General features: G+C 41.4%; 1 protein-coding gene across 1 annotated transcript; it reads right to left on the bottom strand.

Annotated features, from left to right (window-relative positions):
- LOC105162742 lies at nt 8,496-9,368 on the bottom strand. The gene has a single exon (XM_011080862.1). The coding sequence runs from the start codon at nt 9,366-9,368 to the stop codon at nt 8,496-8,498; it is 873 nt and encodes a 290-aa protein (XP_011079164.1).

The following is a 13,400-nucleotide window of genomic DNA, read 5'->3' as shown; positions in this document are numbered from 1 at the left end:
TAATTATAACAATCAATCTAAAAGTAAACTTTTTATTAATTTTTTTTATTTTTTTATATATATTTTTATTTTTGAATTTTTTATATATATTATTTTATATTTAATATTTGATAAATTTTATAATCAAAATTGACCATATATTATAATTATTAATCAATATCATATTTGGATAATAATAAATTATGGTACTTTTATGTCAAAATTTAATCTTTATATAAAAATAAATTTAATCAACAACTTAGTAAATTATATTTTTTTTATAATTAAAATTATTATTTAATATGACATATATAAACTTTATGTTATATTTTAATATATATTTGTATTACGTTATATTTTTCTTAAATTGACAAGTAATTCATTTATAATTTTTTATTCTTTATAGATTTATGTCAAAATTTAGTAATTCCTATGAATTAATCTAAAAATTATTATAATAATAATAATAACAACAACAATAATAATAGTAATGATGATGATAACAATTCAATTCTAATTATTATTTTATTTTATATATAATGAGATTAAAAAATTTAATCAATAATTATCATATCTTAAAATTCGAGCATTCATACGATACGAAATTTAAATATATTTCAACAATGTAAGATGATAGTTAGATCAATGTTATACTAACATTTATCAATATATAAATTTTGCAAATTGTGAACATATATTAATTTCAACTATATCTATGTAAAAATAGGATGATTCGATCTCATAATTTAAAATAATAATAATAATAATAATACTAATAATAATAATAATAACAATTATAATACTAATACTAATACTAATACTAATACTAATACTAATAATAATAATAATAATACAACAAAAGTCAAACCCATTTCTTTCTCTCTTTTTCTCGTTTCTTCTTTCTTTTCCTCTCTCTTTCTATTTCTAATCTCCATTCTTTCTCTTTCTAATCTCCATTCTTTCTCCTTCTCCAATCTTTTTTCTTCCCCAAATCCTTAGAACCCTAGCCCCAAATCCATCTCTCCCCCCCCCCCCCCCCCCCCCCCCCCCCCCCCCCCCCCCCCCCCTCCCCCCCCCCCCCCCCCCCCCCCCCCCACAAGGAGAGAATTGCAAACTCTCTGCAAGAAGAACAAGATCTCTACCAATATCACAAAAGTCGCCATGGCCGACGCTCTAAAAACACTTCACATCGTTGAAGCGATTGAGGAATTTTTGCAGTCATGTCAATCTGAAACTGCAGAATCATCTATTGAATCGCCGGTGAGGTCGGAGGTAACATCTCCATTGATCCGCCTCGATCACGTTTGACCTTGATCAACGACCACGACCACTCACGTCACCGAGTTGGACCTGTTATCTGGAAATAAAACATAAGGCTAGTCGGGATCGTCCCGACGACGACGCTCCGATGCCTAAGTCAGGTGTTGAGATCGAAAGGAATATTCAGCGATCTAAAATATAAGTGTAGGTGAACAGTGTACCTTCTCTCAGGATGGACTTAGGGTATTTATAGGCGTCTGAAGGTGGGACCCTCCTAGGGGATAGGTGTCAACTTCAGGCATGCCCATGCAATGACTCAGCTATCTCTCCTTTGGACACCTGTCCGATGGATAATACGGGTCGGATTCGGGTCTATGGGGCCCGATTTGAGACGTCATCAAGCCACAATGTGCCACATGCGACCTGCGACCTTCTTACCTGGCGACCTTCTTGATGCCTTTTTTCTCCTTCGACCTGCGATCTCCAGTGCGACCTATGTGCAAAGTCATGTTTTGTTCATTATTTTCTTGAGACATCCTTATCAGAATTCCCCCACTTCTTTCAAATGTAATTTATTACATTGGAAAGAAGTATATCTTGCCCAATTTAGATGGAAAGAAAATCCTTGCAAGGTCGCGTGTTTGATGCAATTTGATGGTCAAGGGTTGGATCTTTGCACGCGTGCTTATCATGCGATCATAAATCGAAGGGCAATGCTGCAATAAGTCGAAGCGTTGCATTTAATGAACTGCCACGTGTTGTTCATCCGACCGACGTCACGATCTTCGAGGTGCCACCTGTCATCCATCCTCTGGTTTCAGCTGGGCGCGCCTTTCCACACAGTGGTCTATATATACCCCCCTCCTTCAAAATTCGCTTGCTCCATTGTTTCGTCCTCGAGATCGTTGCCAGAATCCCAGCGACCTGCCTCCTCGACCTCGACAAGGTACCATGTCTTCCATTAACTCGAGCTTTTCCTTTTCTATTTCTGCGACTTCTCCTTTGCATGAACTCGAGGGTCCCTCTATAGCTAGATCTAGGTCTAGATCTAGGTCGCAGTCTAGATCGAACCCCTCTAATAACCCATCTGATGACGAGACCCCTAGGTATGTTAGATACCAACAATCTTTAGATAACAGCCCTTGGATTGGTATTGTTAGTAAAGTGAAGCAATCCATTTCCCAAATAAAGGAAAAATACTTTATTCCACACGATTTTGAGGTTTTGATCCCCAGGTCATTTGATCGCATGCATACCCCTCCTCTAGGATTTTGTACTCTGTCCATCGGCCATTTTGAGGCCGGTTTGCGATTACCTCTTGCTCCCCCTATAGCTCGCATACTTAAGGGATTAAGGTTAAATCCCATGCAACTGTCTCCCAACTCCATTAGTCACATTGTACTTTTTGTCATAATAATGCGAGTTTTCGATCTCGACCCCAGTTTTGATAATTTTTGGTCGATTTATTCTTTCACTACCTCCACTAGGTCGGCCAATAGAGGTTTCTTCTACCTCACTTTCCATAGACAATGTAGGTATCTAGAGCCCCTTAAATCCAATACGGTCCGTGGAAGGATCGCTTCATCTTTGTTCGACCTCTCCCTTGTCAACAGTGGCCTTTTACTCTCAAGTGGTCTGTAGAAAAGCCCGAACCAGTTACTGAAGGAGAGGGTTTAGATGGGGATTTGATTAATAGTCTCACTTCTAACCCTTTTTTCCCAAAAAAGTTGCTGACCGAAGAGGTCTTCTGTCTTGCGCGCCTGTCCCGTGCTTCTGTACCCGTCACAGGGTCACTAGGTGATTCTCTATCTTTTCTCCTGATTCCCTTTTGTTTTTTTATTTGCTAACTTTTTGAGGTCGTTATTCTGCAGAGAACAAAGTCACGCTGGGTCGTCTGACTAAGCGTGCTCAAGCTCGCCAGGAGCGAGCTACCGGTGAAGTCCAACCTACTCCCCAAGTCCAAGCTCCAGGTCGCACAACTCCTCAACGACCTGATCCGGACACCTCGGCTACTCCTACGGCCGATTTGCGAAGACCTGAGACTCCAGTTGACATCGGCAGTGAGGAAGTCCAGGCTCACGATCTTCCCCCAGCTCGAGGTGCTTCCCCTAGCATTGAGATGGTTGGCTCGTTGGTCGAGGGTGGAGCTGCAGGTCCCAGTCGCCCCCAGAAGCGCAGGCATAGGTCGCCCTCTAAATCCAAGCCTGGGGGGCCGCATATTCACAGGCGATCTGAGGAGGAGCTCGCAGCCGCTCGAGCCGCGGAAGATGAAAATTTGAAGTCTTTAAAGGAGGTCGAAGAGTGGGAGTTATCTGCTTTTGCTGCTCACCGCACTGATTCTCAAAAATTTGCTGAACTGACTGGGGCTCGGCTGGCACCTCATTGGAAGGTCTCGGATCATAGCACCATCTTGAACAGTGAGGCTGGGCAGGAGTCTTACGAGATCTACAGGCACACTAGTCTGCCTCGCGACCAAGCCGCACTCCTGTCTTATCCTTATCCCCGGCTGGAGCAGCATGGTGCCCACGCCTTGGCACAGTTAACTGTTTTGATCTCTACATCCACTCTGATTTCCTCTAACACCATGTATCGTCATTGCAGGCTAGCGCTTTCATGCGATCATTGTCTTTAAAATGTACTGTTCAACGCAAGCGCCGCTTGGAAGCCCAGGAGAAATACCGAGAGATTCGGAATGATTGCCGGGCGAAAGAGAAGGAATGGGCGGAGGAACGTCAGCGCCTTGAAGAGGCAAAAGCTCGTCTTGAGGCGGAGGTCGCTCAGATGAAAGAGGTCGCTGAAGCCCATGGTGCTGAGGTCGCTAGAGCACGCGAGGAAGGTCAGATGGCAGGCTTTTCTGCTGGGCAAGAGGCTGGTCTTGTCCAAGGTCGCATTGAAGGACGTGAAGATTTCTTGAACTCTGTCGAGTTCGCTGATCGAGTTCGCAGTGCCAGGTTGGAAGGAGCTCGGGATTTCTTGAAGACCCCAGTTTTTGATACCGCGGTTGAGATCAAGGCGAGCATCTACATGACGCAGGGTTTTAACAAATGCAAGGCTCAAGCTAATAATCTGAAGGCATTTGCTGAAGGGTTCGATCAGAACAAGCTTAACCCTTTTGTGGACGAGAACTTTCAACCCTACCCTAAAGAGCCATCTCCTCAAATCGAAGGTACCGAGTTTGCAAGCTTGATGGACGAGGTGGAAGCTTTAGATGAATGAGCTCGACCTTATGACCTCATGACCTGCATCTCTGCAAATACTTAGGGATTTTTTGTATAGGTACAAAGTCAGAGAAACAATTATGTTTTGACTATACACTGATGATTTGGAATTTTTGCTGTGTTTGTCAACTTTTGACAATTTCAGTGTATAACAACTTTCTTAATTATTCAAAGACTGTGTGAACGGTTGCTCTTGAATATTTGCGTTAGACGACAATGAAATATCAATGAAGTTATGAAAATTTTAAAATATACACGACTGTATGAACTCAAAAATTGTGAAGCTTACTGGTCTTGCGATCCCCTTTAGATCGAATGATCAGTTTTTGTGATCTTTTTGCAGACTCTACGATCTTTCTCAGATCGAATGATCTTTTCCAGATCTTGTGATCTTTTGCAGATTCTACGATCTTTTTCAGATCGAATGATATTTTTCAGATCTTGTGATCTTTTGCAGATTCTACCATCTTTTTCAGATCGAATGATCTTTTTCAGATCTTGTGATCTTTTGCAGATTCTACGATCTTTTTCAGATCGAATGATCTTCTTCAAATCTTGTGATCTTTTGCAGATTCTACGATTCTACGATCTTTCTCAGATTTCACAATTAAATATAAGCAAACGCTAAATTGAAATGAAATAGGTAGAAAAAAAGAAACATGGTGATATTACGTGCCAATGATCTTTTTCAGATACAATATACATGAGCTTTCATCAACCTCGAGCTCGATCTTTCTTAGGTACAAAAAACGATCTTTACTACATGACCTTTCGCAGGTTCATAATTACGCATAAAATTTCTTCAAATTTTGAACATTCCATGGTCTCAGTAAATCTCGATCTTCCAGATCTTGTAAGCGATAAGTGCCCCTTCGTTTGATCTCCGCAACTTTGTAGGGTCCTTCCCATCCTGGGTCAAGCTTTCCCACATGCTTTGATACCTCCACTTTCTTCAGCACGAGGTCTCCAACTTGAAATTGTCTGAGTCTCAGTCTTTTGTTGTAACTTTTCATCATTAAACTCTTATGATGTAGCATCTTGGCATACGCGATCTCCCTTTTCTCTTCGATCACTTCCAAATCCAAGCAGCGCTCCTCGCGATTAGTTGCAGGATCGTACATAGTAACTCGATGTGATTCCTCGCCTATCTCTGTAGGAATAAGAGCTTCAGTACCATACACAAGACAAAAAGGAGTTTCACCTGTGGAGGATCTAGGTGTAGTTCGATATGCCCACAAGACTCCAGGTAATTCATCCAACCATGATCCTTTTGAACTTAATCTTGTTTTCAAATGCTGTAGGATGGTCCTGTTAACGATCTCGACCTGTCCATTTGACTGGGGATGTCCTACTGCGGTGAAGTGTTGCTGAATTTTTAACTCCTTACACCAACTTGTGATCTTCTTTCCTTGGAATTGAGTGCCATTGTCCAAGATCAAGATTCTGGGGACTCCAAACCGACATATGATGTTTTTCCATATAAATTCGATCATATTACCCTACCTTAGCTACAGCCTCCGCTTCTACCCATTTAGAAAAATATGGAGGCTTCTACCCATTTAGAAAAATATTCCACAGCTACTACAATGAATTTTTTCTAAGATCGCGCGGTGGGAAAAGGTCCTAAGATGTCTATCTCCCATTGATCAAAGGGACAAGCGATCTTAACCGGTTCCATTTGGGTCGCTGGTGTATGGATTTGTGCTGCAAACTTCTGACAAGCCTCGCATCTCTTGACCAACTCTTTCGTATCTTTCACTAGGGTTGGCCAAAAATACCCTTGTCTGATAACCTTTTGGGCCAGTGACCTTCCCCCAGAATGATTTCCACAACTTCCCTCATGGATTTCCCTCATCACATATTCAGCTCTCTCTGGATCAAGGCATTTCAACAATGGCCCCTCTGCAGTTCTTTTGTACAGTTGCTCGTTAACCAACGTGAAACGAGGTGCCCTCATTTTCAATCTCCTTGCAGCAATGGAATCAGCTGGTAAAATCCCGTCTCTCAAGTATCGGACAATTTCATCCTTCCACGACAGCTTCTCGCTTGCAGTATTAACATCAACAACTTCAGCGATCGCGGATGTTTCTTTGATCATAACTGTGATCTTGCGATCTTTAATCCCTGATAGAGTAGCTCCGAACTTCGACAATGAATCGGCTTTGTCATTCTCATGTCTTGGATTTGATGCACCTGACACATGTTAAATTTGGACATTATGGATTTTGCCTTGGTATGATAGAGTATCATGCGCTCTTCTTTGGTCTCATAAGTCCCCTCTATCTGCAACGCAACAAGTTGTGAATCGGTGAAGATCTCTAGATCTTTCGCACCCGCTTCCAGTGATAATTCTAAACCCATGATGAGGGCTTCATATTCAGCCTCATTATTAGTGACCGGAAAAGATAGTCGTGCAGCGACCTCGATCTCTATATTTTCTGGGCCTTGTATTAATATTCCAATTCCTCTGTTTCCCGCATTAGAGGATCCATCTACATGCAACATCCATTTGCCCAAACTAGGCTCGGTTTCAGGCTCGCCCACGAACTCGACCATAAAGTCTGCTAATACTTGTCCTTTTAACGTCGTACGAGCTTGGTATTCGATGCCAAATTCCCCCAGTTCTACTGCCCACTTCACAAGCCTACCTGAGGCTTCAGGTCGCGCCAACACATTACGGAGCGGATGATTGGTTAAGACAATAATGTGGTGACCCCTGGAAGTAAGGTCGCAGTTTGCGGGCCGTTACAATGAGTGCAAGTGCCAGCTTCTCAATCTGCGCATACCTTTTCTCCGCTCCATGTAACATTCTGCTTACGTAATATATTGGACTTTGCACTCCCCCTTCTTCTCTAACCAAAGCTGAACTAATTGCATTTTCTGAGACTGCCAAGTATACGTATAACACCTCATTCCCTTTCGGATTTGCCAGTAACGGTGGTGAGCCCAAGTATGTTTTTAAATCTTGAAATGCTTGCTCACATTCCTCCGTCCACTCAAAATTCTTGGTCTTTCTCAACACTTTAAAGAAAGGCAGATTTCTATCTGATGATTTTGAAATAAAACGATTGAGAGAAGCGAGCTTACCAGTAAGTTTTTGGACCTCTTTAATGTTGGTTGGTGACTTCAGCTTCAGTATTGCTTCTATCTTTTCTGGATTCATCTCGATTCCACGTTCCCTGACCAGATAACCCAGAAATTTTCCTCCAGCCACACCAAAGGTGCATTTCATCGGGTTCAGCTTCATTATGAATTTCCTGAGGGTCGCAAAAGTTTGTTCAAGGTAAGCTATGTGATCATGCGACCTTGAACTCTTCACCAGCATATCGTCAACATAAACCTCCATAGTTTTTCCGATCTGATCCTCGAACATCCGGTTCACTAAACGCTGATACGTGGCACCTGCGTTCTTCAGCCCAAAGGGCATTACCTTATAACAATATATTCCCCTTTCTGTTACAAATGAAGTTTTATCCTGGTCTTCTTCTGCCATGAAAATCTGATGGTAGCCTTGATAGGCATCCATCATGGAAAATAACTCATATCCGGCGGTTGAATCTACTAATGCATCAATTCGAGGAAGTGGATACGGATCTTTTGGACATGCCTTATTCAAGTCCGTGAAGTCGATACAAACTCTCCATTTCCCTCCTGGCTTGGGGACTACCACAACATTGGACAGCCAATTTGTATACTGAACTTCCATAATGTACCCGGCGTTTAGCAGTCTATCCACCTCTTCTCTGATCACCTGATTTTTCTCCACGCTGAAATTTCTTTTCTTCTGCTGCACAGGTCCCATGGTAGGGTCTACATTTAATCTGTGAACAATTACTTCTGGTGCCACACCTATAAAATCCGACGAGCTCCATGCAAAGATGTCGGCATTTTTTCGTAGCAATGATATCATCATGGTTTCCAGTTGTTCACCCAAGTGCGACCCTATCCTGGTAGTTTTAGAGGGATCTCCGACCCTATCCTGGTAGTTTTAGAGGGATCTCCTTGGATCACCTCTACAACCTTATGCGTTTCAGCTGGTCAAATTCTTTCGATCTTTCCGTCAGATATTTGGCTTCCCCCTTCGATCACATCTAATTTCCTCCTTTTATCCGTGCCTTCACCCTTTTTCAGGGATAAATTATAACATTTACGCGCTTCCTCGGGATCGCAAATCACCTCCCCTATTCCTGCTCTGGTTGGAAATTTTACTTTCAGATGGTATGTAGACACTATAGCTCGGAATGCATTCAGCCCAGGTCTTCCAAAGATTACATTATAAGCAAAGGGTGTGTCTACGACTATGAATTTGATCATCAACGTTTTCCTTCGAGGGTCTTCTCCCATAGACACGGGTAAATCAAGTGTTCCTAATGGGACAATCTCAGTACCACCAAATCCAACTAATGGGGTCCTTACTGATTCTAACTTCGTATTTTCTAACCCCATTTTAACAAGAACATCCCAAAGGATGATATCTGCTGAACTTCCATTATCAATCAGAACTTTCCGGACAGTAAAATTGGCTATGTCGAGTTTGATCACCATGGGATCGTTCTGCGACCTAACTCCTCCTGCCACATCTTTGTCCCCGAATGTGATCTCCTCATCTGGCTCAATACTCGCGATCAACTGATCATGCTGAACATTTCTACTCTGCCGCTTTCTTGCCCTTCTCGAATCTCCCCCTTCGGGTCCTCCTACAATGGTATAAATGATGCCTTTTACAGGCGCATTTCCCCCCAAATTAGCTTCTTTCACCACTCCTTTTCCTTTATCTTGTCTTCGATCGGGGCTTTTGGACCGGCTTCTGCGAGCAACAGTTTCTTCTGCTCGACATTTCATTACTAGCTCTTTAAAATACCCTTGTCTTATTAGCCCAATCTCATCTTTCAATTGATAGCACTCCTCCATGTCATGCCCATGTTCACGATGGAATTTACAGTACTTGCCTTAAAATTTCTTAGCAGGTGTGAATCTGGTATGGTGCGGCCATTTCAACATGTCTGACTTCTCTACAGTCAGCAGTGCTTTGGTCCTTGTAGTGTTCAGCGGCGTGTATCGGTGGTATTTTGATCGATAGGTAAGATCGCGAACGCGATCAGTATTTTGCTTCGCATCTTTTCCAGGTTCACGGTCGCGGGTCCTTCCAGCACCTAACCACTCCCCGTCTTTCATCGCATTCATTTCTTCCTCATTAATATATTTTTGAGCTAAGCACATCAACTATTCAACATTGGTTGGCGGGTCCCTTGCTAGAGCTGAAGCGAATGGCCCTTTTTTCAACCCATGGATGAGGATACTTACCATCATATCAATTCTTAAGTCTTGGACCTCCAGAGTTTCATTATTGAATCTGCCCATAAAGTTTTTCAAGGTCTCATTCTCTTTTTGTCTGATGGTAAATAGATAGGTCGCGGACCTCTTCTGCTTTCTTTTACTCGCAAAATGGAAGATGAACTTCTGCACCAGCTGTTCATGAGACTCAATACTACCCGGTGGCAAGCTCATGAACCATTCTTGTGCCTTCCCCATTAAGGTAGTTACAAACAGCTTTGCTTTAATAGGGTCCGATTGTCCGTAAAGATTCATCACCAAATCAAATGCGGACACATGTTCTTGCGGGTCTTTTAAACCGTCATATTTTGGTAAGTCTGGCATTTTAAAGGTCGTACTTACAATTTCCCTCAGAATTCTATTACAGAATGGCGAGTGTCTGTTCTGAGTTATCGGTTCTCCTTTTCGTTTCAGCTCATCAATCTGTTTTCCCAGCAGATGAATCTGTCTGCCGACGCTATCAACATCTGCTCTCGAGATCGCAGGTTCTCGTTTCCGCCATCCACCTAGCGAACTTGACCCTACTTCAGAAGGGGCCACCATGCGTCTCCTCTCAGGGGCTCTTCTGCTCATCCCTTCAGAAATTCGTTCGGTCTCCTTTTCTCGTATCATTCTCCGTTGGGCATTTTCATTTTCAACAGGTTGTGTTCTTTTTTCATGTGCCAAAATGGCATTCCTACTAGCTTCTTCCATCATTCTTTGCAGTTCTCCTGGTGTCAATTGAACTATCCTTTCATTCCCCCCTCTGGGGGTCTCCTCGATAGCTCGCCTTCCACCTTCCGATCTATCCATGTTTTGGATTTTATATTTTATCTCCAAAATCATTCCCACAGACGGCGCCAAACTGATCCGCCTCGATCACGTTTGACCTTGATCAACGACCACGATCACTCACGTCACCGAGTTGGACCTGTTATCTGGAAATAAAACACAAGCTAGTCGGGATCGTTCCGACGACGACGCTCCGATGCCTAAGTCAGGTGTTGAGATCGAAAGGAATATTCAGCGATCTAAAATATAAGTGTAGGTGAACAGTGTACCTTCTCTCAGGATGGACTTAGGGTATTTATAGGCGTCTGAAGGTGGAACCCTCCTAGGGGACATGTGTCAACTTCAGGCATGCCCATGCAATGACTCAGCTATCTCTCCTTTGGACACCTGTCCGATGGATAATACGGGTCGGATTCGGGTCTATGGGGCCCGATTTGAGACGTCATCAAGCCACAATGTGCCACATGCGACCTGCGACCTTCTTACTTGGCGACCTTCTTGATGCCTTTTTTCTCCTTCGACCTGCGATCTCCAGTGCGACCTATGTACAAAGTCATGTTTTGTTCATTATTTTCTTGAGACATCCTTATCACCATTTGTGCGTTTTTTGATGTGATTCGGGCAAATGCGGCTCGACTCGTCCGCCAGAGGCACCCTGGGGTGGTTCACGTGGTCCAGGCGCTGTCGAGCTGACGAGCTCGAGCTCGAGCTTGGGCTCAATTTCTCGAGCTCGAGTTCGAGCTCGAGCTTGGGAATGCACTTGACACCAAGTCACCATGTGAGTTCACAATGCTTTTATTCATTGGATATTAAATTATTTTTTTTAAGATAAAAGCAGCCATCGCAGTCATTGACCGCGGTGGCTTAAAATTTTTTTTTTTTTATAAACTTTGTCACTGATGTCATTGACCGCGGTGACATATAATTTTTTTTTTCTTAAAAAGAATTTGTGGCACCGCGTTTTGAAGCGCGGTGCCACTCAAATCCTTAAATATTCTAGATTCACACTATTTTCTTAATTTTTAAATAATTTTCTTAAATAAGAAGACTTTGGTGTCAGTGCCCCAAACACAATTGTGGGACTGACGAACATTTTTAATATTTGTATCTTTATTGTAATATATGTAACAAATGGTTGTAATTTTTTTAATTGATTAATTATTTAGATTGATTGTAATTTAGAAAAATATTATATTACAACCAGGATCATTAGGCAGGGATAGGATAATTTTACAAGATAATAAATAACCGGCAACCTTTCATAAAATTTATATCCAAATATAATACTCCAAACTGCCCCTAAAAACGCCTTCACCTTTCATAAAATTTATATCCAAATATAATACTCCAAACTGCCCCTAAAAACGCCTTCAACACGGCTATGATCGGGGTCTTACCAGGAGCCATATATTTAGAACATAATTTTTATGTCAAGGCTAGTTATTATTATCCAACCTATAAATTTGATGAGTCCTAATTATTCATGATGCCAAATTCATGCTAGTGTAATTAACAGTTAGGAATCAACACATGAATCGGTTAGCCTATAAGGCTATCCATGAACAATAAAATAAGATAATAAATAAAATACAGAAATTAAAATAAAGCGAGTAAAACTTACAGTAGTCCTTATGTAGCAAACTTCTTTTATTTCAATATATAGATTTACAATGAGAAAAGATTGCTCAACACATGAGCAGAAGAGAAAGAGAGAAAACAAAAGAGAGGTTTCTTCCCAGGTTCTGCCCTTAACACTCTAAACACCTGTATTTATAGGATGCAAGGGATCCTATTCTACAGGGGTCTAGCCCTACAAAATACAGTAGAAACCGTGTATTACACAGTATAAGACCGATATTTCTGAAAAAAGTGCTACAGTTACAATAATAATTGAACTAAAAGTCAAAAATGAATAGTAGAAAAGCCGAGATTCCCGGCCTCTTGTCTGTTTTGACGTCATTGATTACGTCATCTTATTAATTGCTTATTAATGCGTCATTTGACACTGATAATCATGCATTGATACCTTCTTTAATCAGATTTTCTCCCAGTTCTTGCCTGGTTTGAGGAAGATTCTTCCATATCCTTCTTGTGAATTTTTTCTACCAAGGTTTCCTTGATAGCTTCAAAAATATCCTCAAATTCCACATCATTTGGATCTTGAGCATCTTGCATGAATTCGGATGCCATGGTTGAATCTGACTTGGTGGATTTATTATCCTCCCCAAAATGTGCCATAAGGTCCTTTTTCATCTCTTCCACATATGCAGCAACCATCTGCTCCTTAGTCAGAAATTCTGACTTCATTTTGAATTTCCTTGAGATATGATCGAAAGGAGATGGGGTAGCAATATCTTCTTTTTGATTTTCATAGACGCTAATTTTCGTCTGGAGGAGATCCATTGTCTCTTTTCCAAATATTTCCTTTGTATTAGGATCAGTTTTCATCATTTTATCCCAAAATTTTATATGGGATATTCTGTATAAGCAAGGAATTCCAGCCTCTGTCTGACCAATTTCTGGCGTCCATTTCCAAATCCAAGGTATTGAAAATTCAATGAAGAAGAAACATGAGGCTATTCCCTCTATGAACAGTTTAGCTTCTTGCTTCTTTATCAATTGTGGTGAAATATCCACCCATTTATCAAAAAAGAATTTTATTTTCTCAGGTAAAATATTTGGAGTGGGACCAAAATAGTAGAACCAGTGTATAAACCAGTGCGGGATATCAGTGTTATAAACATTGGCACAAACCTTTATAAACCAGGAATGTTTGTGCTTATCATTTTCATAATCTAATACCTTCATAAAGGCATCACAATAATCCCAGTAATTATA

Source organism: Sesamum indicum, linkage group LG5 (assembly GCF_000512975.1).
Source record: "Sesamum indicum cultivar Zhongzhi No. 13 linkage group LG5, S_indicum_v1.0, whole genome shotgun sequence".
Lineage (NCBI taxonomy): Eukaryota > Viridiplantae > Streptophyta > Magnoliopsida > Lamiales > Pedaliaceae > Sesamum > Sesamum indicum.
This window is presented reverse-complemented; position numbering and strand designations above follow the sequence as displayed.